This window comes from Chrysemys picta, chromosome 15, assembly GCF_011386835.1.
Source record: "Chrysemys picta bellii isolate R12L10 chromosome 15, ASM1138683v2, whole genome shotgun sequence".
Lineage (NCBI taxonomy): Eukaryota > Metazoa > Chordata > Testudines > Emydidae > Chrysemys > Chrysemys picta.
The window spans coordinates 14,076,441-14,100,002 of record NC_088805.1 but is presented as its reverse complement, the minus strand read 5'-3'; the positions used below and the strand labels follow the sequence as shown (position 1 = coordinate 14,100,002).

Sequence of the window (23,562 nt, the reverse complement as noted above, 5' to 3'; positions counted from 1 at the left end):
CCTTGTCCCTTTCCAGGATGAATCATTTCCTAAACCCTCTTGTTTTAGCAAGCAAAATCAGAGATGTCTTATGTAATCAAATATTAACAGCTACCACTTACAGGCATACAATTAATTTTGTAGTTTTTAGTCTATGAACATTCACCTTCTACACACTTTCATAGTTGGAGAGAAATATCTCCCTACAAGAGGATACTGAATGACAGAATGAACACAGACAAATTTTAAGTGTTCTGAACCTTATCCAAAGGGCATGAAAGAAAATAATGCAAAGCAAACAGTACAAAGTCAAATTTAACTTTGGTCCAAACGGACAAGCTTCTTTTAGTGCCTGGGTTATACAATTTTAGTGAGAAACGACTGCAACCAGACTGCTAATTCAAGAGACCTGCCACAAAACAAACAAAGAGCAAGAAAACTCTTACCCTGAAGATGGGCAGCTTTTTCTCAGACTTGGTGAGTTCTCTGTCATTTATCTATGTACCAAGTACTTCTCATTTATATCTAAAAATCCAGCAGGGGGGCAGGGAAAAGGGAGAACATTGGAAGAGATCTGTTCATTTTCATGCTTCCTGTACATCTAGAGCGATAATCAAACTCAATAATTTAGTCATTTTAACACTTTTTTCCCCAAAATCAGAAAAATAAAGGTGGTACTTGGCACTGTTTGTTCCCAACATTTTATTGTCCTAAATTTATATTATCCTATTTTCAGGGATATGCAATCAGTGAAGAATGTTCAGTTATTCATTTCAATGTAGTTAGTGACCCAAAGTTAGAAAACAAAATAAAAAGTAAATATTTTCAAGCACTGAATACCTATATTTGACACACATACTCTAAGTGAGAAATATCCCTCTAATTTAAAGAGCTTTTTAAGGTATATAGTTTAGCCTTTCAAGGGACGATTTGTTGTTCAAAACCCCTGTTAATACAATATTTCTAAGAATTTTGTATGTGCAAGGAGGAAGAGGCAAGAACAGGGTGTTCCAAGAACACCCTGAACATACCAAAATATTGTCTTCTATCTTCCAGGTCCAGTATCGGAAGCTATTTCTAATGATTTTTGTATTGGGAATTGGTGGAGCCTTCTCATACGGCTTCCAGGTTTCTATGATCAGCTATCCTTCCATGGTAAACACAGCATCCTCTACAGCTAAATTCATAGTGTCAGGTTCTGGCCTGGGGATCAGGGCCGGCTCTGGCTTTTTGGCCGCCCCAAACAAACAAAGAAAAAAAAATGGGGCGGCCAGAACGGCAAAGTAAAAAAAAAAAAAAGGGGGGGGGACTGTCTGGGGGAGGGGGAGGAAGTGGGGGGGAGAGAGAGAGAAGGGGGCGGCCAGGGCTACAGCAGGGGGCGCTGCCACGCGGCCCCTCCCACTGCGCTGCCTCTTGCCACCTGCCGTGAGGGCTCCGCTCCAGTTGGCAGGGAGGGAAGGAAGAGGACTGCTCTGCAGGGCACTCTGGTTCTCCGCGCCGCCGCCCCCTACAGGGCGGCCGGAGCGGAACAAAAAAAAAAGCGGCCGTGCCGCCCTAGGATTGGGCAGAATGCCGCCTCGAACAATCTGCCGCCCCAAGCACCAGCTTGCTCAACTGGTGCCTGGAGCCGGACCTGCTGGGGATGTTCTTCAAGACACCTAGAAATTCTTTCCTCAACTCCTTCCCTTCTCATTCTGTCCATGAAGAACAGTAAGAATAGTTTGTAAAACCCCAAGGGATGACAGCTTAGCAGAATCTATTCAGGATCATGGACATTTGTAAAGGAACAGGACTAACTGCACCAGAGACTTTTACTAGAAGATGAAGGCTCATGTGATTTGCTAGTCTTTAAAAAGTATCTATTTCATTGCATGTATCCCTATTAATGGGTGTCTCATATGGGCCTTGATGGCATAAGTGTCTCTTATAATGACTAGAACATGAAAGAAGCAAAAAGATACAGTGTGAAAACTCAATGTACAAGTTAAAGTCTAAGCACAGAACTATTATAACTAATTAATTGCCTTCATCTCCCATACCAACTTCATTATAATACTTCAATTGAAAGGAAGACAATTCAGAATATGGAAAGAATTGGTTCAACTTATACTACAATTTTTTTCTAAATTAGAATTTTTAGATATAATAAAAGACTTTATTGTCACAGTTCAGGGCAACTGCACCTGTAATCCCCCTCCATGGTCCAGCAAGGGCACCCTATCTAGGGTCCTGGCTCCTCAGCCATCAGCTCTCTTCGGCAGAGATATGTCTCTCCCCCTCCTGACCAGAGTATTTCCAGGCTGCACAGCCCACTGCTTACACCATGATATCCCCCCAGCCAGGCAGACTGCCTACACGACCAGCATCAGCACTTCTGCTTTGTCTTCAGAGACTAACACCACTGTAATCGCCAAGAGTTACAGGATACCACACAGCTCTTTATAAGCAAGCACACTTATTCCTAAGGTAAAAGCATTACAGACAATACATTAAAAACAATAAAAGCACCTACATGCATGTCAATAAGCTTACCAGAGATCACCCCAACTCCAACAAGGGCTCTGGCAAGGGAACAGTTCTTCAAACCTCACACAGGGATTTTTCCTGTGGTCACCCATTCATCACTAAAATGCAAATGGTTTTGCTCAGAACAAGAACTTTCTGTCTTATGGAGCCCTCAGTAGCCCAAAGTCCTCCCAACCCTTCCATAAAGATTGGGGCTCCCCTTGGGCTTGAGGTCCTGTCTATTTGCTGGGTCAGAAAGAAGACCATGAGTCGGTTTTAGCTCAGGCTATTTAACCAAAAATCCTTTATTTGTCTGCTGGTCCCTGGAGAATCCAGTTTGAACCAGTACATGCAACTCTTTCTTGAGATGGTGGTAGCTCATTGGAGGTGTTATAACCTGAGTGAGTGTGTCTAACTCAGGGGTCGGCAACCTACGGCATGCGAGCCAATTTTGAGTGGCACGTTGCTGCCCACTGAGAGGAGGAGGGGCGGAGGGGCCGGAATGCACCAAGCTGGGGGAAAAGGGGGAGGAGGGAAGCTTGGCTGCCGCAGGACCAAGCTTCTGCCCCCTGCCCCTGCAGGGGAGAGCGATGCGGGGGGTCCCGGGCCCCCGCCCCACTCAGCCCCCCCCCCCGCCCACCGCTCTCCCCTGCGGGGGCAGGAGGCAGAAGCTTGGTCCTGCGGCAGCCAAGCTTCCCCCCTCCCCCACTTCTTCCCACAACGTGGTGCATTCCGGCCCCTCCTCCTCCCCCCTGCCGGTGAAGGAGAGGGGGAGCGGAGCAGAGCCGAGCGCAGTGTGCTCGCTGCTCAGTAGAGCAGGCAGAGAGAGGTAGGGATGGGCCTGGGGGAAAGGGGTGGAACAGGGCATATCCCTCCCAACCCCCTGCCCTGAGCTGCTCAGGGCAGGGGGCTGGTAGCACCCCCACAAGCTGAGCACCCCAGCCTTCTGCCCTGCACCCCCCACACACACCCCGCCCTCTACCCTGCACCTGCCCCCAACACCCAGCCTTCTGCCCTGCACCCCCCCGCAACACCCAGCCTTCTGCCCTGACCTCCCCCCAACACCCAGCCTTCTTCCCTGCACCCCCCCACACCCCCCCGCCCTCTATCCTGCACCTCCCCCAACACCCAGCCCTCTGCCCTGCACCCCCCCACACAACACCCAGCCTTCTGCCCTGCATCCCTACACCCCCCTACCCTGCACCTCCCCCCAACACCCAGCCTCCTGCCCTGCACCCCCCACACACCCCCGCCCTCTACCCTGCACCTCCCCCCAACACCCAGCCTTCTGCCCTGCACCCCCCCACAACACCCAGCCTTCTGCCCTGCACCCCTACACCCCCCCTACCCTGCACCTCCCCCCAACACCCAGCCCTCTGCCCTGGCCACCCCCCAACACCCAGCCCTCTGCCCTGCACCTCCACACACCCCCAGCCCTCTGCCCTGCACTTCCACACACCCCCAGCCCTCTGCCCTGATCCTCCCCACACACACCCAGCCTTCTGCCCTGCACCTCCACACACCCCCAGCCCTCTGCCCTGACCTCAAGTCACCCCCAACACCCAGCCTTCTGCCCTGCATCCCCACACACCCTCCAGCCCTCTTCCCTGACCTCCCCACACCTCCCGAGCCCTCTGCCCTGCACCTCCACACACACCTCTGCCCTGCACTTCCACACACACCCCAGCCCTCTACCCTGCACCTCCCCACAACATCCAGCCTTCTGCCCTGCTCCCCCACCCCCCAGCCCTCTCCCCTGACCTCCCCCCCAACACCCAGCTTTCTGCCCTGCACCCCCCACACCTCCCAGCCCTCTCCCCTGAGTTCCCCCCAACACCCAGCCATCTGCCCTGCACCTCCACACATCCCTCCAGCCCTCTGCCCTGACCTCCCCTCAATACCTAGCCTTCTGCCCTGCACCTCCACACATCCCCCGAGCCCTCTGCCCTGACCTCCCCCCAACACCTAGCCTTCTGCCCTGCACCCCCACACACACCCCAGCCCTCTGCCCTAACCTCCCCCAACACCCAGCCCTCTGCCCTGCACCTCCACACACACCCCAGCCCTCTGCCCTGACCTCAAGTTGCCCCGCTCAGCCCACTGCAGGCCTAGGTGAACAGAACCCCAGGCTGGAAGCGGGCTGAGCAGGCTGGCGGCGTAAGATCAACATTTTAATTTAATTTTAAAGGAGGCTTCTTAAACATTTTGAAAACCTTGTTTACTTTCCATACAACAATAGTTTAGTTATATAATATAGACTTATAGAGAGAGACCTTCTAAAAAACGTTAACATGTATTACCGGCACGCGAAACCTTAAATTAAAGTGTATAAATGAAGACTCGGCACACCGCTTCTGAAAGGTCGCCTACCCCTGGTCTAACTACGCTCCACTATTCTTAGTTCCCAGGGCTTAGTTCAGGGGTCTATAGCTCAGATGATCCTGAGGGCCGCATGAGGACTAGTGCATGGGCCTGAGGGCCACATCACTGACCCCCCCCCCCCCGCATGCTGCCTCTGGCCCCGCCCCCACTCCACCCCTTCCAAGTAGGCCCCACCTCTTCCCACCCCTTCCCTGCCCCATTCCAATCCCTTCCCTGAAGTCCCCATCCCAATGCTGCCCCCAGGGGATGCAGAAAGGGTGCAGATGCAGCGGGGGCTGAGGGCAGGGAGTTGAGGTGCAGGAGGTGTGCAGGGTGCTCAGGGCAGGGAGTTGGTGTGTGGGGTACAAGAGGGGTGCAGCAGGTGGCTCAGGGCAGGGAGTGCAGGAGGAGTGCGGGATGCAACAGGGGGCTCAGGGCAGGGAGTTGGGGTGCAAGAGGGGTGTGGGATGTGGCAGGGGGCTCAGGGCAGGGAGTTGGGGTGCAGGCAGGGTGTGGGATGTGGCAGGTGGCTCAGGGCAGGGAGTTGGGGTGTGGGATGTGGTGGGGGCTCAGGGCAGGGAGTTGGGGTGTGGGATGTGGTGGGGGCTCAGGGCAGGGAGTTGGGGGTGCAGGAGGGGTGCGGGATGTGGCAGGGGGCTCAGGGCAGGGAGTTGGGGGTCCAGGAGGGGTTCAGGGTGTGAGCTCCAGCCTGGTGCCGCTTACCTAGAGCGGCTCCGGGGTGGCAGCAGCGCTCACTGGGGCCAGGGCAGGCTCCTGCCTGCCTTGGCCCCGGCTCCGTGCTGCTCTGTTCCAGGAAGCAGCTGGAACCGTGTCCCTGCAGCCCCTGGGGGATGGGGAGGGGCTCAGGCTTCCCTGCTTTTGCGGCTCTTGCCGCTCTTCTAGGTACCTCCCACGAAGCTCCCATTGGCCACAGTTCCCTGTTTCCGGCCAATGGGAGCTGTGGGGGGCAGTGCCTGGAAGGAGGCAATGCCAGAGCCCTCTGCCTCCCTCCCCCTTCCCCCGTCCCGAAGGGGCATGCTGCCGGCTGCTCCAGAGAGCAGCACGGCATTTGCAGCATCAGGAGGCAATCCCACGGGTAGGCAGAGGGGCGGGGAGTTTGGCTGGCCACACACAAGAGCCCCGCGGGCCGCATGTCTGAGACCCCTGGCTTAGTTCCTTGGCTGTGGTCCGCCAGCCCCATAAAAATACCTATAATCCCTCAATAGTACATAAACATTTGCATTAATATACTGATCTCCTAAAATACTTCAACTTAATTAAATAAAGTTGTACACCTCTACAACGATAAAACGCGACCTGATATAACACAAATTTGGATATAACGCGGTAAAGCAGTGCTCCGGAGGGGCAGGGCTGCACACTCTGGTGGATCAAAGCAAGTTCAATATAACGCGGTTTCACCTATAACGTGGTAAGATTTTTTGGCTCCCGAGGACAGCATTATATAGGGTTACCATATTTCAGCGAGCAAAAAACAGGACGGGAGGAGCCCCGCCCTAGCCCCGCCCCTCCCACTTCCCGCCCCCCCTGACCTCCCAACCCTCCCCCCGTTCCTTGTCCCCTGACTACCCCCTCCTGGGACCCCTGCCCCTAACTGCCCCCCAGGACTCCACTCCCTATCTAAGCCTCCCTGCCTCTTGTCCCCTGACTGCCCCAACCTTTATCCACACCCCCACCCCCAGACAGACCCCTGGGACTCCCACGCCCCATCCAACCACTCTCCACCCCCTGACAGCCCCCCCCAGAACTCCTAACCCATCTAAACCCCTCTGCTCCCTGTCCCGACTGCTCCGATCCCTCTCCGCACTCCTGCCCCCTGACAGCCCCCCCCCAGAACTCCCAACCCATCTAAACCCCTCTGCTCCCTGTCCCCTGACTGCTCCGATCCCTCTCCCCACTCCTGCCCCCTGACAGCTCCCCCCCAGAACTCCCAGCCCCCTACCCCCCGCTCCTTGTCCCCTGACTGCCCCCTCCTGGGACCCCTGCTCCTAACTGCCCTCCAGAACCCCACCCCCTACCTAAGACTCCCTGTTCCTTGTCCCCTAACTGCCCCCTCCTAAGACCCCCCCCAACTGCCCACCAGGACCCTACCCCCTACCTGTACCCTGACTGCCCAAAACTTTCTCCACTCCCCCCAAAAAGCCCCCCCTGTTTCTTGACTGCCCCCTCCAGAACCTCCCTGCCCCTTCTCCTGCCCCCCTTACCCTGCTGCTCAGAACAGGGTGTTGGGCTCTGTGCGAGCCGGACACGTGGCTAAGCTCCCCAGCACAACAAAACCCGGTCCCTGGCCCTGCACAACAAAACCCGGTCCCTGGCCCTGCACAGTGCTGCCGGACTAGGCTGCAGGGGAGAGCTGCCCTTGTATCAGCACAAAGTGCTCTCGCTCCCGTTTTGCTACGCTGCATGGCAGAAACCGCTCCCAGTTGCAAAAGGGGAGGGCTGCACTTTGTGCTGAGACACTTGCTCAGAATGCAGGGTGGAGCTCCTCTCCAGCTGCTCCTGAGTCCAGCCCGGGACTTTCCTGCAGCCCTCCCAGCCGCTCGCTCTTCTCTGCCGGGGGAGGGGGGAAATCCCGGACATTGTGAGTGCTTTACAAATTCCCCCCGGACGCTATTTTTAGCACAAAAAGGAGGACATGTCCGGGTAAATCCGGACGAATGGTAACCCTACATTATATCGGGGTAGAAGTAATTTAATTCAGTAAGGTTTATGCAGGATATTATCCTATTATCACACTTATAATCTGGGTATTTGGTAATGAAACTCCTCCCCTCACCCCAATTTTTCTTTCTAGTACATCAAGAACTTCATCAATGACACCTGGCAAGAGCGATACCACTCTGACATCGATGAGCAGACCCTCACGTTACTGTGGTCTTTCATTGTCTCTACCTTTAGCATTGGGGGATTCTTGGGAGCCATCAGCTCAAGATACCTGTCTGCAAAATATGGAAAGTCTGTATCAAGTAAAAAGCGCTTTTAAAAATTGTCCTCTATAACAAGGTAGAAAAATTATGGTTGGCTTTGAGACAATTGTCCCTACAGAAAGGAAGAATAGTTCATATTTTTCTAGCCAAAAGTGTTGCATTATTTCACACCATCCCTCCAATTAATGTACATATTTCAGTGACAGTTCCCTATTTCCCTCTTTTATCCGAGAGTTCAGTCCATAATACTGATTAATACCTTCGCAGAAAAATGTAGATTAAAATTGACTGTAAAAGTGGTCTGCTAGCCTAGTGCTCTGCAATCCAATGGAGGAAACAAGATTTTGATTGCTGTCAATGCTGCAATAGTAAGTGTATCAGCTTCTGGAAAGGAATACTTCATGTTACTCAACTTTTCATCCTGCCAGTGAATTAATGAAGGGTACTGACCTTCTCCAAAGGGAGTTCTGACTAATCCTGCCTGATCAAAAGGATTATAGGATACAAGGACAATTGGGGAAATACTACATACATTGACAGGGAAATTACTGTCCATTACTTTTAAATTCAAAACAAATACATTGGGTTCCTCAGCATAGTTTAATTGACTTTAATATACTTGCCTTTACGTGTTAATCTTAACTGGCACAAATCAGCACCTTTCTTGGAAGTCTCAGTAGAAACTAAGGAATGAATTAAAATGGAGATAGAGCTACTCTTTGCACCCTAAGATGTGGTCCCTCCAAAACATGGTGAAAGTACATTAGTGGAATAGGGCAGAGAAACTTGCACTGCCACTGCCTGGTGTATCTGTACAGTAGATAAACAGGATATTCCATATTTCACTGCCATCAAATATAATCTCTTTCATGAGCACTATATTCACATGACCAGAAAACATAATATCCAATAATGGTTTGGTTCAGGAGGAGCTGTTACGTTTCTAGGTGGAAAAGCCCCTAAATTAAGAAGGATTTAGAAAATAAAATACCTATTTATGAAACGTCCAAGGGAAAATTACTTACCTGTAGCTAGAGAGACAAGGTGGGTGAGGTAATATCTTTTATTGGACCAACTTCTGCTGATGAGAGAGACCAGCTTTTGAGCTGTAGTTGGCAATCACCCATTCTTGGGCCTATGGCCCTGCATAAAGCCAAGATGGGAACAACCCAGTCTCAAAGCTGTAGAGAGCCAGCCCTGCAATGAAACATAGGTACCAGGCACTACTCGATTTTTCATCCTTTCCACAGTGGAAAAAGAACAATTACAAAAGGTACAGTGGCTTGAAATTTATTCAAGGTGTAAATTACTTTAAAAAGGAACACATTTATAAAAGGATAAAATGCCTTTGAGTTTTCTAGGGTTTTTTAAGTATATGCCCAGGGATAACATATGGGGACTCAGAAATATATATAAAAACTAAAGCAGTAAAAGGAAAAAGAGACATCCTGAAAAATTAAAATTCCTAGAAGGCAAGAGAGTTTGGAGGCCCCTAACTTACTCACAAAGAGGTTGTATAACACCAATAGACCTAATCTTCACCCTTGTCTAGAGGTAGAATCTAAGCAATTCTGCTTAATGAAACACACACACACACACTCTGAATATCTCCTGGATGGAACTGATTGCAGGCTTTCTATCACAACAAGTTTCTCATCAAATAAGCCTCAACATGACCTTGAGATGCAGCTTGGTTAGATTATAGCAACAAGAGACTCAGCCACAATCATACACACATGGTCTCTTAGAAAGAGTAGAACCATGGCTGACTAAGGTGGAACTTCAGCACTGTCTTTGGAAGGAATATAGAATATTACCATAACATTTTAAAAGTAAAAAAAACCCGAGCTCTCAAATTCAGAATAACTAGGATGAATGAGCATCAGGGAGTATCTGATATAAAAATCTCTCCTTTCATCCAGTGGTATAGACCAGTGGTTCTCAAAGCCGGTCCGCCACTTGATCAGAGAAAGCCCCTGGTGGGCCTGGCCAGTTTGTTTACCTGCCACGTCCACAGGTTCAGCCGATCGCGGCTCCCACTGGCCGTGGTTCGCCGCTCCAGGCCAATGGGGGCTGCAGGAAGTGGCGCAGGCTGAGGGATGTGCTGGCCGCCCTTCCTGCAGCCCCTATTGGCCTGTAGCAGTGAACTGCGGCCAGTGGTAGCCGCGATCGGCCGAGCCTGCGGATGCGGCAGGTAAACAAACTGGCCCGGCCCGCCAGGGACTTTCCCTGAACAAGCGGCGGACAGGCTTTGAGAACCACTGGTATAGACCAATGCCTTTTTTCCCCAGGAGATGGATTTTCTGATGTATGTCATCATTATGCTGTTCAATTTTAGTGCATCCTTGAGAGGGGTAGTCAATTGTACAGAATTTCCAGGGGTGAAAGTAATATTAAACTCTTACTGGTAAGGGGGGGCCCAGCTCCAGGCCCCCAGAAGGAGCTGGGCCTCGGGCAGAAGGGGTGGGGTTGGGGGTCAGCCTCCCACAGCCAGCCCATCCGCACTGCCTGGCTTGCGCTGCCCGGGGGCTCCAGCCGCTGCCGCGGTAGCAGCAGCTGCGGCCGGGATCCCCAGGCCCTTTTAAATCGCCACCCCTGGGGCATTGCCCCTTTCCCCCACACGTCGGCAGCCCTGCGGCAGCACTTTAATGTTGGCTGCATATCAGCTGGTACCGGCTTCTTACTGGTACACCATACTGGCCTACTTTCACCCCTGAGAATTTCTGTCAATCAGATGTTATAGTCCCTACTAGATAATACTGAGGACTCATACACCCAAGGCAACCAGGTGTAAATCATCCCTAGCCTTCTTCCTTCAAAAAACTGGCTAAATGTGCACGTCCTTGGGGAATGAGATCTGACTGCATTAAGAATGCTTCCTGAAGTTGCTGGGATTCTTCTCCCCTTAGCAGGCATAAGAGGAAGGGGTGGAGGAGGAAGGCACAAAAGAGTAAAAGGCCAAAAGAAAAGAATAGGTCAAAGTTCACTGACACAGCATAGCTGCTAGCATCAATGAGGGTCATTAATCAGCACAGATAGCATCAATAAAAATGAAGAGGAAACAAAAAATGTTTGAGGAGGTGTGGAGATCATGGGTGTTGCCAGGATTGTTGGCGACCTAATTCAGGTATGAGTAAGTGCCTCGATATTTTTTCTTTTTAAATAAAGAAGGCTGGCATTCAAACACTGGTAAAGGATACAGACACTTTAACTGTAGGGGATGTGTCCAAAAAGAGCTAGGCTGTAGTGCGGCTGAACAGCAGGGAAGCAATCTCCAGAGGAGCTCCTTCACAAACTGTGTTCAGAAAGGAACTGTCTAGGTGAGCACTGTGGGGTTCCTCCGCAGGGATAGTGCCAGATACCCTTAGAGAAACCAAAATCTCAGAACTTTGAACTTAAAGAATTCCCACCAAACAGCACAGATCCATGAGTGGGAGATCTGTTGGGATGGGTATCTTTGAAGAAATATTATTTCAAAAATGTTCATTACCGCCTCTGCTTTACCTGACTGAAGTGCTCCCATATACCGTGGAATAGTCCCACTTTACGCTTAGATTACACCAATTTCAATATCAATTTAAGTAATGACTCAACAGCACTGCATAAGCAACTGCTAGGTCCCACTTGCAAATTCTCGATTCAATGATAAAGTCACCACTATCTGTATATTCAGAGGATAAAAAGAGGGTATTTGGGGAAAGCAAGAGAGATGGTGTTGCCAGTTTTATGAAAGTCTCTTATGTGCTGTTACAGAAAGAAATGTCTAACGTTCAATAATCTGCTTCTGATAGCAGCTGCATTTTTCTGGGGGTTCAGTAAGATGGCAAAGTCCTTTGAGATGATTTTGATTGGACGTTTCCTTTGTGGTTTTAATTCAGGTAGGTTGTGTTTGATTTCTACTTGTATAATAATCAGTTGGGATCCCCCTGCTTTTGCAAGGCTGTAAACCAGAGGCAGGATCAATATTCCTAAGTGTCAAAATGAAAGGGGTCAATAAGTTGTTATAGGGTGAAAGAAAAGAGATGATAACCCAAAGGATATGGGATAAAAGGGTTAAGAGAGAGAAATAAGAGAATGCATTTGGTTGCTTGAGCCTGTTTTCCACATAATAATATTCCAGGCTAAGGGAAAACGCTTTGGAAGAGGGAACTTTAAAAAAAATAGGCAATAAAGCTGACAGCAGAAATATTGCAGGCCTTGCAAATAATAAAATAAATAAATAAAATAAAATATTCACTTTGTACTGCTAGTATCCTGCCCAGACTGAAACCGGTTTGCCTCTTATATCTTTTATCCCTATGTATGTTTATCAAAATTACATCTCAGTCTGACTACACAGAATATAGGAACAACTTCAGTTAGATTTCTTACTTTTTAAAGAGTAAGCCAGAATTCATCCTCTTTTTTTATTTTAAAAAGGGTTTTGGTCTTTCCTAATTTCCACCCAGACAGAAGAATCCTCCTTTTAACATTAGTTTGTGATATGGAGCCACAGAACTGATCCTACTTCCATTAAAGTTAATGGCAAAACTAATTTCAGTGGGACTTCAGTTACATTTTCCTTCTTTTAAACAAACTTGTCCTTCCTCTTTTCCCCTATTCAAGGTTTGGGCTGCTGTTTACATGGCCAGTATTTGGGAGAAATTTCCCCTAAGAAGCTGCGTGGATTTACAAGTGCCACTCTCTCTCTTTTTGCAAACATGGGGAAATGCTTAGGACAAATTGCAGGACTAAGGTAAAATAAACGTATTTATCTTCACATCTAAATGTCTATTCATTCTTTAGTTATCCATTGTTATCCCATATAGTTTAATTCAGTCTCCCCATTTTTCACTCAAAATATTTGGTAAGTTTCCCAGAACTGTTTGGGGTTCTTTTGGGTCTTGTTTTAACCTATTCTCTCTAGTGAACTTTTAGGAACTGAATCCTTGTGGCCTTTACTGATGGCTATCAGTGGAATCGCAGCATCAGTGCAGCTGGTCACTCTCCCATTCTTCCCTGAGTCTCCACCCTACCTCCTGGTGCAAAAGGGAGATATGGAAGGCTGCCAGGAAGGTAACATGGACCACCTTAACTCTCAACTTTTTTTTTCTAGCTTTGTCCAGTTACTCAAGCTGGAATCTTGGAAGAGGAAAGGATTCCACACCATTTTGAAGAAACAAAATACCACTTGTACACTGTACTTTCTTAATGCTGTCATCAGGACAGTTCAGATACAAGTATTAGTGGGGGTTAACATTGTTATTAAAATTAGTGGCCATAATTTCTTTACTCTGAGATATAACTAGTGCAAAAATTAACATGAATGCTATACTGAGTTGTGGTTATAGTCAGAAAAGTGACAGGGTAAGAATGGGATCTTACTACTGAACAGATCTGATCCCTGTGTGTTTTCTGAGCGGTAACTTTTTCTTGTTAAGAAGGTAAATATTTATCTGTCTAAACTACTAGCCAATAATAACATTGCACAGCACAACTAATAGGTAGTAACTATAATCAACTGAGATATGAATGAATTTATTTAAAATTAAACACTTTTTTTAAGCCAGCTGAAATCAGACACCTTTATTTTGTATAGTCTTTCATACTAATGGTATTCCAAAATACTATCCTAATAGACACTAGATAAGTTAAAGAATTCGATAATAAAGCCAACAACAGAGGAAGAGAGAAATGAACAGGTATAGGCAAGCAAAATTTTTTAAAATGACATTCGAGGAAAAAAAGCAAATGAATGAGGCAGAGAACTAAGAGAAGATCATTTCAGACAGCAGGAAATGGAAGGGAAAGGGCTCTCACACCAACAGTGTGGAGATTGTGAAAGGGAGCAGAAAAGATATTGTTAAATGAGGAGCTGCTGGAAAGTAGGGTGCAAAAAGAGGTCAGAGTTCCACATTTCTCTTAAAACAGGACAGCTACTGATATTATCAACACCTGATAGGGAACAAAGTTCATGTGTAGCTTCACATAAGCTGAAGTATGGATGGCTGAACGGATGGTCCTATATGTACTGATTCATTTAAAGAGTGACAAGGCAATGGATGGGTTTAATAGAAAGCATGGTGGAGAAATCCATCAAACAATGACATAAGAACTGACTGATGGATTGAGTAATTGACTTATTCACTGCATACTTTGATAAATATGCATTAGAATGATGGAACAATGGATCAGTTGTGGATGGATGAACAGATTAGCTATTTAATATCTTCCTTCATTATCTGGAGGTTGAGAGACAGCAAGTTGAAGAGATTTGGAGAGAACACCCTGTTAGTGTTCTGAACACCAGTGAGCACAGAGAAATAGTAAAGAAGGCCTACAAGTTTAGAAATATTGGTGAAAATAGATTCAACATGGGAAAATTATACGTTACTATAGCCCGCGGTGGAAAATACTAATTAAACAGTGAATGAAGAAGAAAACTAGGAAAAAGAAATGCCAAGAGAAATATGAATGATAGTGGTGCAGTAAGCAAGATATTGTGGTTGCTATGTGCTCTGGCTGGGGGAGGGAGGGGAGGGAAGCTGTGTCTTTAAATTATGAAACAGAAAGGAATCACCCTCTACTCCATTTGGTCCTGGTGTTACTACTCGATGAATATGATTTGCAAAACTGAATATCTCAACACTTGGAAATATTGACAAATTGAAAGGAGTACAGAAAAGAGCAACAAAAATGACAGACTGGGGACGGGAGGGTTTGAGGAAAGAGAAAAAGTGATAAAATATATAGTTTAGCTAAGAAATACCTAAGCAGAGACTGGGGAACATGGTAATCATCTACAGGTATTTGAATACCAAGAACTGAGAGCTTTTTACCTGTTTATTGCGGGGTTGCCATTAAAACAAAAACACATTTACAAAAGACATTACCACAAAAATTACCACATTTTCCCTTATACTAATAAAATAGGAGATCTGGGGTAAATTTTTGATGGTTCTATTTTCACTAGAAGTAATGGTATAGAATTAAGATCTTAATGATAGGTTTAAAAAAATGCCAAGAAAAACTTTGACTGCAAGCCAAATTCAGAGATGCGTCTATGTAAATCACTGATCTTCCAGCTCCCTCCATGTGTAAATGAGACCAATTTAAACCCCTTAGACATCAATACAATGTGTGTAAGTAGGTCTAAAGAAGACTAAAATTAGTCTAAGGAGGCCTAATGTACACATCATTTCGGATTTCTGCTCACACTCCCTTAGCGAAAATTAGACTCTTTGAAACTCAATCTACTTACTGACATAAATTACATATCCTTACATACCATTTCTCAGTTTGGCCACATTTCTCTGACTGTGAGAGTCTAAGATGGTGTATAATACACATCAAGGAGATGAAAGAAGGTGTGAATAAGTAGAGAGTACCCTTAAAGTTAATTTAAAACTAATTAGATTGACCCTCCTATTAAGCATTTTTCTTTCATCTCTTCACACCCCTTGTGTACAAGTTAGACCAACTTAGATTTTCTGAGATTCAGTGGCACAAATTCAGAGGTGATGTATAAGGAGTGTAATTTATACATTGGAAAGTGGGTGAAAGTCTAATGGAGTTGATTCTAAATTGTTATAAACTTAGACTGCTTTAGATTTACATAGTTCCACATCAAGTATCAGAGCGGAGCCGTGTTAGTCTGAATCTGTAAAAAGCAACAGAGGGTCCTGTGGCACCTTTAAGACTAACAGAAGTATTGGGAGCATAAGCTTTCGTGGGTAAGAACCTCACTTCTTCAGATGCAAGAAGTGACGTTCTTACCCACAAAAGCTTATGCTCCCAATACTTCTGTTGGTCTTAAAGGTGCCACAGGACCCTCTGTTGCTTTTGATAGTTCCACATATTATTTTGGTCCAATGAGGATATTAATAATAGTTACTGTTTCTGGTAGCAGCCACTACAGGTGCAGGAAGTAGATGATGCTGAAGAGATCAATGGTTGTCTGACCCCCACCCACCTATACATTACATATCCTAATCCATACATGTGAGTTGATGTCACAGATCTAGTGTTCCCTCCTCCCCTTTTCTCTGCTTCCAACCCAAATTCAAAAGATCTGGATTCTCTCAGCACCTAGAAGGAGAGAGGATTCTAACTAATTGATCAATGACCATGCATGGAGGACCCGATGAATCCACTGATCAGTTAGTAAAGGACTGGAAGTCTGGTGAAAACATCAGTGAACAAATTTAATGGGTTTATCTGTTTGTTGCCTAATAATTTTGAGAATTTTTTCCTTTACAGCTTTGAAGCAGCTTTGGGGTGAAGGGAATCATCAAGAAGCAATTGATGATATGGTGAAGGAGCAGGCTACAACGAAAAAAATGAAACCCATGAATGTCCTGGAACTCCTAAAAGACCGATCCTTGCGATGTCAGTTGTGTTTATTGATCGTCATTGGTGTTACCGTACAGCTTAGTGGTATCAATGCAGTTAAGTACTGTATTCTCCTCACTTTAAACATTATTATAAGTCATCACTAAGGAAGCAACATATTGTAATACCAGGTGTATTGAAAGATATGAGGCGAGCCCACATAGTCTAAAGATTCAACAAACTTCAATGCAGCCAAAGCTCTGACACAACAGCAGCCGCTTCCCCTAAAGGTGCAGACAAGTACACAGTCCAACAAAGCATTTGTTACATTTTCCAGTCCCCTAGCTTCTTTCAAACCACACCCACCAACAATCCAGCTAATGGGAAGGGAAGTCCATTACAATATGTACACTTAATAGTAGGAGGAGCAAAAAATGAATTTGAAAAGCAACAAATCTAAAACTGATAAAGGGATTACACTGTATTTTAAAAAACAATGCATAATTAATGCACTCAGTTCATTGCCACATAATATCACTTAGTCCAAGAGTTTAGTAGGACTAAAAAATGACTTGACATTTATATGGACAATGAAAACATCCTCAGTTCAGTATATACATTTGTAATTTACAGAGTTATATATACCCTTATGCTTCAGGACACAAGTCAGCAACTAAGCGCTGGGGATTAGGGAAAACCTTTTGCTATGGGCAGTTTATACCATAATTGTCCATTGCAGGGGATTAGGGAAAACCTTTTGCTATGGGCAGTTTATACCATAATTGTCCATTGCAGGGGATTAGGGAAAACCTTTTGCTATGGGCAGTTTATACCATAATTGTCCATTGCAGGGATTCCTAGACTGAGCTTAAGGCCAGAAAGAATCAGCAGATCATGTAGTTTGATCTCCTGCACACCACAGGTCACTAACCCCCTCCCCCCACCCAGCTACCTCTACATTGACCCAATAACCTGGATTAAATTTAAGTATTACAATTGTCTTCCAGAGACTAAACTATTGTGCGCTACAGGCAGAGAAAAGGAGGGACCAAACTGCACCTAAGGCCCCTGCAGTGGCATGGAATTGATTTTGTGAGATATACCCAAATGAACTCTTGCACCTTTTCTCTGAAGAATCTACTATCAGCCACTATCAGTAAAAGAATACCAAGCTAGTTAGACCCAACATGGCAATATTTATGTTCCTGTGTAAGTCTTCAAGACCATTGGGCACCATGAGTTCTGTGTTTCAGCATAATAACGTTCCATTGGTTTGTTGCATGAATTTTTTTTTCCCCTCGAAATCCCTAAGACCACTGCAGCTTTCATGAAACCCACCTAACCGTAAACAACAGCGGCCTCATTTTTATTATTATCGTTGTTAATGATACAATTTTTCTTCCTTCTGTAGCCAGAAAAATTGGACCAGATCTTCAGCTGGTGTGAATCAGTTCAACTCCATTGACTTCAATGAAGTTACATCAATTTATACCAACTGAGAATCTGTTCTACAGTCTTTCTAAGGATAGCAGGCTTTGTGCACTTGCACTATGGGAATCTGTCACATTTTGCAAGTCTGCAGTTGAATGTCTGTGACTCAGTCTTACTCACCTCATTCACCCGCAACTCCCCTGAATTTCAAGGAGAGCTGTGTGTGAAAGTGGGGAAGGGGTTTTGACTCTTCAATTCCTTTCTCCTGATTCTCAATTTTCCATTTACACTGGGGGCACGGGGGCTACGCCTTACATTGACAGGCAAAGTTTACACAGCTCAGAATGGAGGTTAAACATGCATTAGGATCATAATATTTTTCTATTACTAGCTTGAGCCAAAAATACTCAAGCAGCTTGTAATTCCCCAGTTCCTGATTTTGTGATTTGGCAAAGTAATGGACTTTCAGTATGTCCACAAAGTTGGAAAGCTCTTTAGGTAACTAATCTTCCACTGAAACTATTAAAATCTGTTTCCATGTAAACATAGAATATCAGGGTTGGAAGGGACCTCAGGAGGTCATCTAGTCCAACCCCCTGCTCAAAGCAGGGCCAATCCCCAGCTAAATCCCCAAATTGCCCTCTCAAGGATTGAACTCCTAACCCTGGGTTTAGCAGGCCAATGCTCAAACCACTGAGCTATCCCTCCCCCCTTTCACATAAATGTTAGAGTAAGAGCTCAATATTAACTAGACTATTAAGTACAAACCAGGTTAGTGGGTGAGAAGCACTCTCTCTGCTACCTGGCCCATTACTCAAACAGTCTTGCACAGGTGTGCTTCAGTAATTTATTTTTTAAATGGTTTCTTTTGTTACATTTTCCAGATCTATTTCTACGCCTTTGACGTGTTCCGTACAGCCGGATTTACTCAAGATCGTATCCCCTACATATCTCTGGGAGCTGGGACCTGTGAGTTCTGCGCCGCTATAATATGTGTAAGTCACATTGCAGTGGGAGTTGGCATATGTAAAATGTCCAGAACCTGGGTGGTGGATAGTTCTCTGAATCAATGAAAAGGGAGGTTCTATTTCTGCAAAAGGATTTTCCAATAGGAAGTAGTGGGCTTCTCTCCTGTTCTTTGACTGCATCAGATAGTCGAGTATAGACAAGGCACCAGCATTTCTATCTCCATGTGATCTAACCTGAGTCAAAGCAAGTTCAGATGACAGGACGGAATAAACACCAGGAGACACTAGTGCCTTGTCTACACTAGTGCTTCCACTATTGCTCTTACTGGAGGACATCCGCTAGTGGCAGTGCAATGGAGGGAAATTATAATTTTTAAAAAGCTCTGGCATTGGGATCCATGAAAGACATTGCATCCCCAGCTGGTAGTAACACAATTTACTGGAACATCTACAAAATAGGGGTGAAGCTTGGCAAGTGAAAAGAAGACCTGGTAGAAGAACTTCAACTCTTTACTATGGGCCATTTAGAAGGCTGAGTTTAAGTTCTTGAAGCAGAATTGAGGCAGAGGTGAGGACTAGACCTCTCGATCCTCTTAAGCTCAGGATATGTGCCCCAGATTCTATCTCTGACAAACTCTTCACTTGTATACTTAGCTCATCCCATGTTCCCGCCTAGTGTCTACTCAAAGAGAGCTCGTTCAATGGAATTCACCTTTCTAGGAGTTCTAGGGAGGCATCTACACAACAGGAAGAGTAGAATGGGCTCCTGAAAAGGACATCATTTCTGTTCCATGTCTCCTTTCACTTGGGAGGGATCCCAATTGCCAGTTCCATTAGGAACTTGCTTGAAAAAGAGTTGGAATCCGTGAAAACTAGAGAAGAGACAGGTCCTGCACAAGAAAGAGCTGCTGGCACAATGGGACTACTAGTACTGTTTTTCATAGATTACAAGACCAGAAGGGACCACTGTAATCCTAGTCTGACCTCCTGCATAACATAGGCCATAGGACTTGCCTGAATTAGTTCTTGTTTCAACCACAGAATATATTTTAAGAAAGAGATCCAATCTTGATTTAAACATTTCAAGTGATGGGGAATCTGCCACAACATTTGGTAAGTTGTTCCAATAGTTAGTTACCCTCACTGTTAACACTTTGTGCCTTATTTCGAATCTAAATTTGTCTAGCTTCACCCATTAAGGCAGCCTCTAGCCATTAAGGCAGTTTTGAGGCAGCAAAGCAAGACACTGCGTTCAGAATGGAGATTTGCCTGATGAGGTCAAATAGCTTATTGAGTCACGGTGATTAAGTAACACGTTTTCCTTGAAACTTTTGGTAGGGAATTTTTTTCCCCTGAACAGCTCTAGTTTTCATATTGGCAGGGGCTACATGGGAAGTCAGACACAGGAAGAGGAAAAAGACAGAAGGGCATATGCCAGCATCCCTCACCAAAATATAATAGTAGGATATAGAAAAGACCAGTGAAGTCTGGAACCTGATTACAAGTTTATGGACCTATTACACGCAAGACAGATTAATCCTGGTGAAGAAATACCAATACAAAAGACAAATAGGAAAGGTAGTTTTAGTGGCTGACTACCACTTTTGCATTTTGTGCCCTTCAGAGCTTCATCATTGATAAGTTTGGCAGAAGGATGCTGCTGTTGTGGGGATATGGACTGATGGCTTTGATACTCATGCTCCTCACAACAACTCTCTCCCTACAGGTAAAGAAATGTTCCCTTTCTCTGTGTTCTTTACCAATAACTTTCCTAGTTGGGATTCTTGTCTGCAAGAACAAATAATATCTATAGCACTCATTCAGTTAGTTCTTAAATGTTCTATTTGTGACTTTCAGAATAGTCACTTCCAAAAAAGGAGAGAAAATTATCTTCAGGCTGAGACTCCTTAAGGTTTTCCAAACCATGCTGGCAAGAAATCAGCATGGAAGTCTATTAAGGTATTAACAAACACAGTCTACTGTCCCTTTGTCTTCCCCTTTAGCATCAGTTCTTCTGGATGCCCTACTGCAGTCTTGCTCTGATTTTCCTGTTCATTATCATCTTTGCAACTGGACCAGGTTAGTACATAGATGGGCGGGGGGGGGGGGGGAGGGGGAAGGGGGGAGAGAAAGAGAGAGAGAGAGATTGGAAAAGAATGAATCATTTAATATACTAACATGAAGGGACTATATACTGATAGCTGAACAAAATTAAATTCATCATAATATAAATTTAAAATATTTATAATATTTTGCACAATTATAGCCAGCGTTTGGTATTCAGATTAATACTAAGTATTACTATTTATCCCATCACTCTTGGGAATGGCCTAATAGCCATTCTGGCAGCATGTTCTAGCCACGTCCCTTCCTTTCGCAATATGCCCCCTAACACTGGGGGCTGACACATTATAGAGCCATTCTAGCTCCTCTGTGTTGCCTGGGAAACACCCTTACAATGGAGGTATTCTTTGGAAGCTAATTCTACTAACTATTTACTCTTAAGAATCTGACTGTAGATCAAATATGAAATATAAAGGCTATATGTGAATGTTAGTAGCATGACCTTGATTGGATCACACCTTTATAAATTACACTGTCATAACTTCTTTAGTGTCAGGGGCTGGACAAAAATTAAACAAGAGAAGTTCTTTTAAGTCACACGGATCAAAAAAGGAAGTTTACCAATGAAAAAAATCTGAGTTCCTCCACTTGGAAAGACAGAAAAAAGAATTTACTACTAAAAATACTACTGACTGTGCATGGACTATTAGAATTCAATGCCTCTGATTCTTTCCCCCCCAGACCAGTGTAAACTAGTGGTAATGCCACTTATATCAATGGAGTTATACTAGTCTAAAATTGGTGTTAAATTGGAATCTAGTCTAATATCTGTAAACTTTACACTAAAACTTCACTGGATTTAAATTAGCTGAGAAATGAACAAGCATTTATTTTTATGATTTAATTATTATTCTGAGAAATCTTTTCCTTTCCAGGTGGAGCTTCATTCCCAGTCATGATTGAACTCTTCACCCAGTCATCCAGATCATCTGCATTAGCGATCTCCATGTCTCTACACTGGGTAGGACTCTATATGATCGGGATGATTTTCCCATACGTAGTGGTAAGTGAATCTAAATTGAGCTCTTCTTGAGGATGCCTGATTAAAAAAAATGTTTTGAGACTATTTCTGTGCCAAAGCAATGGCATCACAGCACACCGGCATATCAGGAAGCCTGGGTTTTGGAACAACCGTAACATCCTTGCTTCCTAGCCAAGGGTAGACATGCCTTAACACAGAACTCAGCCCTTATCACTGAGGTGAAGAGTGTGAGATTGCTCCATTCTTTGAGTGCTATATATGTCCTTCATCACCATTTGAAATTAAGATATCTTCTTTAAAAACTTCCAAACTATAAACAATCAAGGCTAACCAGGGAAGAGAATTAACTTATTTTCCTCTCTCTTTTGGTTTTCAGAAAAGCCTCGGTACCTTCTGCTTCCTCATTTTTATGGGCTTCATTTCGATCTCATGGATTCTCATCTACAGGTTCCTTCCAGAAACAAAAGGCAAATCAGTCATGGCAATCAAAGAGGAATTCAAGCATTTAAATTTCAGGAAGAAATTTCAGGCCATGAGAGAGAATCCCTCTGACAAATATACCTCATGTACCAAGTTATGACTGGACAGAAGAGGAGTAATTTCTTAAAGGGACAGAAAATGGTGTCACACACAGACAAATATAAAAAAAAAGAATGTTAGCTTTAATATTTTACTCCTATTATTCTGTATTCCATATTCATTTCTTCGTGCAAACAGACTTCATAGAAGATCGCCCCATGTGATTCTATAACACGAGTGTCTTTCAGTATCTAATGGACACCATCACCAGTCAAATGTGTACTTGCATACTTTTAAAGTCACCCAAACCTTAATTCTGCCCATGTCATACCATTGTAAGGACACTAAGACAATTTGGCTTTGCAATATATACACATATTATAGATAATAAATAAGACAGTTTATATGCCTGAATTTGTTACCCTGTTGGTCACTTTGACTGTGCTGTCCTATGGCTCAGTAACCATGTCAATGGCGCACACTTTCATCCAAAATGGGTAACTCATAGACAACACTGAATCGGAGAGTCAACTGATGTTAAAACCAACAGAAGATCACTTATGTTTGTATTCCTGAAGTATCATCATTTTTCCTATCCTATAATTCAGGTTGGACTGGGTCAGACAACTGTTTGCTTATGCGCTTAATCCAACCCTTCTAAACCTTGTCCAGTCACTGACAATGAGGGCTGGTCAGGAGTTTACTGACAATGGTTTTTTGACAGAAAATACCCATTTGCAGAGAAGCTTTATCAGGTCCAGGATGAGATTTCCACAGTGATTTGAACCTGGGTCTCCAACATGCCAGGAGAATGCCCTAATCAATGGGCTATATCAGGAATTCAAACCTGGGTGTTCTATATCCCAGATGAATGTTCTAATCACTGATCTATAGAGTCAGTCTCTCTCTCTCCTCATTTTGTTGGAGCTGCTCAACTTTGTATAAATAATTAAATATTCATTGGTCAGACAAGGAAAGACACTGATGGAAACAGATTTGAATCTAGGTGCCCTATTGTAGGGGCACTCACCTACCACTGGGCTACTAGCTAGCTATTCTGAGGTCTCTCTCGCCCCCTTTTTTTTTTTTTTTTTTTTTTGCACAAAGCATTTCAAAAGATCTGGTTTTCCTTCTGCATTGAAATGAAAACAAAATTCTGAAACCTCAGTTTTTTAAGAAACAATTCTAGTTCTCCAGTCAGACCTACTGAAAATATTTTAATTCAAGGTAAACAATACAAAAACATTTGAAAATGTATGAGAATGGCATGACATGACATTCCATGAGCAGCTCTGTTCTGAGTCACTTCCCTGATCTCAGTTACTCAGAGTATTCTCACCAGCAAGTGGAACAATACCCTGTGGAACATTAACAAGAGAACTGACTGGAACTGATGTTTGGAGCACAGGTCAATTCTGAAAAATGCACGTTTTTC

At 44.9% G+C, this 23,562-nt stretch overlaps 1 protein-coding gene and 1 long non-coding RNA gene across 6 annotated transcripts in view; one reads left to right on the top strand and one right to left on the bottom strand.

Annotated features, from left to right (window-relative positions):
* Window positions 1-119: 119 nt before the first annotated feature.
* Window positions 120-22,541, top strand: LOC101944799 (solute carrier family 2, facilitated glucose transporter member 11-like). Of its 5 annotated transcripts, none has more exons than XM_042841381.2 (12): window positions 120-456; window positions 1,036-1,134; window positions 7,661-7,821; window positions 11,547-11,671; window positions 12,399-12,528; window positions 12,700-12,848; window positions 16,032-16,219; window positions 18,419-18,529; window positions 20,127-20,228; window positions 20,506-20,581; window positions 21,502-21,629; window positions 21,985-22,541. In XM_042841381.2, the coding sequence occupies exons 1-12, from the start codon at window positions 433-435 to the stop codon at window positions 22,186-22,188; spliced, it is 1,497 nt and encodes a 498-aa protein (XP_042697315.2). In that variant the 5' UTR covers window positions 120-432; the 3' UTR covers window positions 22,189-22,541. The 5 variants fall into 5 exon arrangements, with proteins under 5 accessions (XP_042697315.2, XP_065424035.1, XP_065424036.1 ...); XM_065567963.1 differs by having other exon boundaries at window positions 293-456; window positions 7,661-7,832; window positions 11,585-11,671; XM_065567965.1 differs by having other exon boundaries at window positions 415-456; window positions 11,585-11,671.
* The window catches only part of LOC135975754 (uncharacterized), a 55,586-nt gene continuing 53,949 nt past the window's right edge, over window positions 21,926-23,562 (bottom strand). The window contains exon 3 of the long non-coding RNA XR_010592775.1: window positions 21,926-22,059. This is a non-coding gene — a long non-coding RNA (uncharacterized LOC135975754). The remainder of the gene's footprint in view (window positions 22,060-23,562) is intronic.

Excerpts from the sequence above, each read along its gene's own strand:
- LOC101944799 (XM_042841381.2), top strand. The coding sequence starts at position 433 with ATGGGCAGCTTTTTCTCAGACTTG. Across the intron at positions 18,530-20,126 it reads TCTGCGCCGCTATAATATGT|AGCTTCATCATTGATAAGTT; the intron begins GTAAGTCACATT and ends TGTGCCCTTCAG. Across the intron at positions 20,229-20,505 it reads CAACAACTCTCTCCCTACAG|CATCAGTTCTTCTGGATGCC; the intron begins GTAAAGAAATGT and ends CTTCCCCTTTAG.